Below are 2,277 nucleotides of genomic sequence, written 5' to 3' on the forward strand. Positions count from 1 at the left end.
GCCCTCCCTCCGATGATGCTACGATCAGCGAAGCAGAGAATTCTTCTCAAGCGACTGTTTGGGGAGGACAAGATCTCATTGTTGCTCGACAACGTGAACCCATGGTTATGCAGTGCTTTCTTGGAAGGAGTGAACGTCGATATATCAGTGGAAGACCCCGCAACTTTATTTCGTAACCTAGCTTATCATGTTCTGCAGCGTCTACGATCCGACAAGAAGAATTTCAACGACGCATCCTTGTATTCTATGTATTCTATTTTCACGAAGATATGTCTCGAGATGCAGAGGGATTTCGTCAAGTCTTGACTCCGTGCTTCTCGAATCTTGTTCCCCTTCGCGAAGGTGAAGAGCATGTAAATGAAAGTGAAGCGTACGGCTGCTATATGCGTTGCAAAAATAGTCAGAGACGGGACGGAATCTTCTACAGTCCCGTCGGTCAGGATGGAAGCAGAAAATCGGGACGTGCAGAGTTCAAGAACCGGAGACAGGCGGTTAGTGCATCGCAGCTGAAAAAGATTGTGAAGAAGTTATCTAGGCATGGGCACGACCTGCTGTTTTTCATGGCATCAAAGCTGAGAAAGTTCGAGAGCGAGCGAATTTTACCTTGTGGCGAAGAGGAGAGCTGGTTGCTGTTACACTGGAGGAAAAATGATGACGTACCTTGGCACACTTTCCACAGAGTGGTACAGGGAGCGAAGAGGTACCGAGTGTTGATTCTGATGCAGCTTGGACTTACAACGAATCCTTTTGGTCTGCGGACGATGCACCACGATGCATTAAAGGATGAAGTTCGCTTCTCAAAAAGAATGAGAGCATCCGAGGGATCAGACTCGCCCTCATTGCGAATGGAGTGCAAGTCCGGCAAGTCTGAGCGAGCCAGGGTGAACAGCAGACAAGGTGAGGCTTCGACTCGTGCGTGGGACGGGTGTGACCTCCTTGCTTTGCATGAGGAGGAGAGCCACTCCGAAGCAAGATGAGTGCCTGAATCCGCAGATGCTCTTGACGAAGAATAGCTATCCCTGGTCATTCCCCCAGGCTATGATCAGCTTGCCCTGAAAGTGTATCACAACCTTCATAACAGCCGCTGCTTTGCACCTTGATGTGATCCAGCAGGTTCTCTGAGCAGCCTGTGCCACTGTACAACCCTTGACCGCATGGTTTCTGGTAGCCGCAAGTGACTAGATAGGGTGAGAAGGAAGCAGAACCAAAGCACAAGAGGGGACAGACGTAGGTTCATGAAGCTCCAATCTCTCAGGCGGACCAGCGATGGCCATGATTGATCCAGTTGAAATTTTTCGATGCTTGTTTTGTGTGATGAGAAATGTCTTGAGTAAACTGTGTTGCCTCAAAAATCTCTACCGTGCCGCTTCCTGCCCTTTGTAGCAATTCAGGAATTGCTTGTAGCAACTCCTAGCTCTTTTGTACCGATTCCTCATGGCTTTTCCTTGCCTGATTGTACGATGGTTGCTCCTATCTCTTCGCTCAGCCGCATTGCACACCTGCCGTTCCTCTGGCTTCTTCCGCACTCACCGACTGAAATTCACCTACCTTTCACATAACTCATATCCGTGTCTTGAATTGCTCATATCTTCCATCCTGCCCTGACGCTGATCGAAAAGATCGCACCAACGGACGGGCCAGCGGTGGTTCCAGCAGCCAGGTCTCCACCCCTTGATGCTGCCGATACACAAGAGGTAGCTTCATCAAGACTCTCCGGGTTGTAACTCTACATCTGTGATGGAATTCAGCATCAAGTTACAGGAACTCAGGAGAGAATTGAAATCTTGTAGGAGGATTCTTATCTCCCGAGTTCAACATTCTTTCTCAGTCTCCGCCGCCTCTCGGGAGAGTCTCAGTCCCAAGTCGGGTTCCCAAGATACTCAGTCACTGTCAGGATCAGTGAGCTCTTACTGCTTTCATCCACCTTGGCTCTTCTCTGCTACTCCCTGGTTCCTACTCAGTCAACTCCCTTCCGAAGCCAAGTTGATCGCTTGAGCCTCTTCCGTCCATTCACGGTCATCGTTGCCGATTCCCTCATGCTCTCCTCCTCCCTCGCCCCACCGCACATGGCATCGGGCAGATGAACAAACTGGTTTATTTCCCCTCTACTCATAATCCCTTCAGATCTTTGCAAACACTCTCTTGGCAGCTGCGATGGTCCTGTCAATGTCCTCGTCGGTGTGAGCAAGAGACATGAAGCCAGCCTGTGCGAACGTGAGAGGGAGAAATAGCAAGGAGGAGGAGGAGGAGGAGACGAGGAGGGAGGAGGAGGAGGGG

General features: G+C 50.3%; 1 protein-coding gene across 1 annotated transcript in view; it reads right to left on the reverse strand.

The window, feature by feature from the left end:
- Positions 1-2,120: 2,120 nt before the first annotated feature.
- Positions 2,121-2,277, reverse strand: part of GUITHDRAFT_120428 (hypothetical protein) — a gene marked incomplete at both ends in the record, with an annotated part of 1,284 nt that continues 1,127 nt past the window's right edge. The window contains one exon of the mRNA XM_005820288.1: positions 2,121-2,204. Coding sequence (XP_005820345.1) covers positions 2,121-2,204 — 84 coding nt within the window. The remainder of the gene's footprint in view (positions 2,205-2,277) is intronic.

Source organism: Guillardia theta (assembly GCF_000315625.1).
Source record: "Guillardia theta CCMP2712 unplaced genomic scaffold GUITHscaffold_182, whole genome shotgun sequence".
Classification (NCBI taxonomy): domain Eukaryota; class Cryptophyceae; order Pyrenomonadales; family Geminigeraceae; genus Guillardia; species Guillardia theta.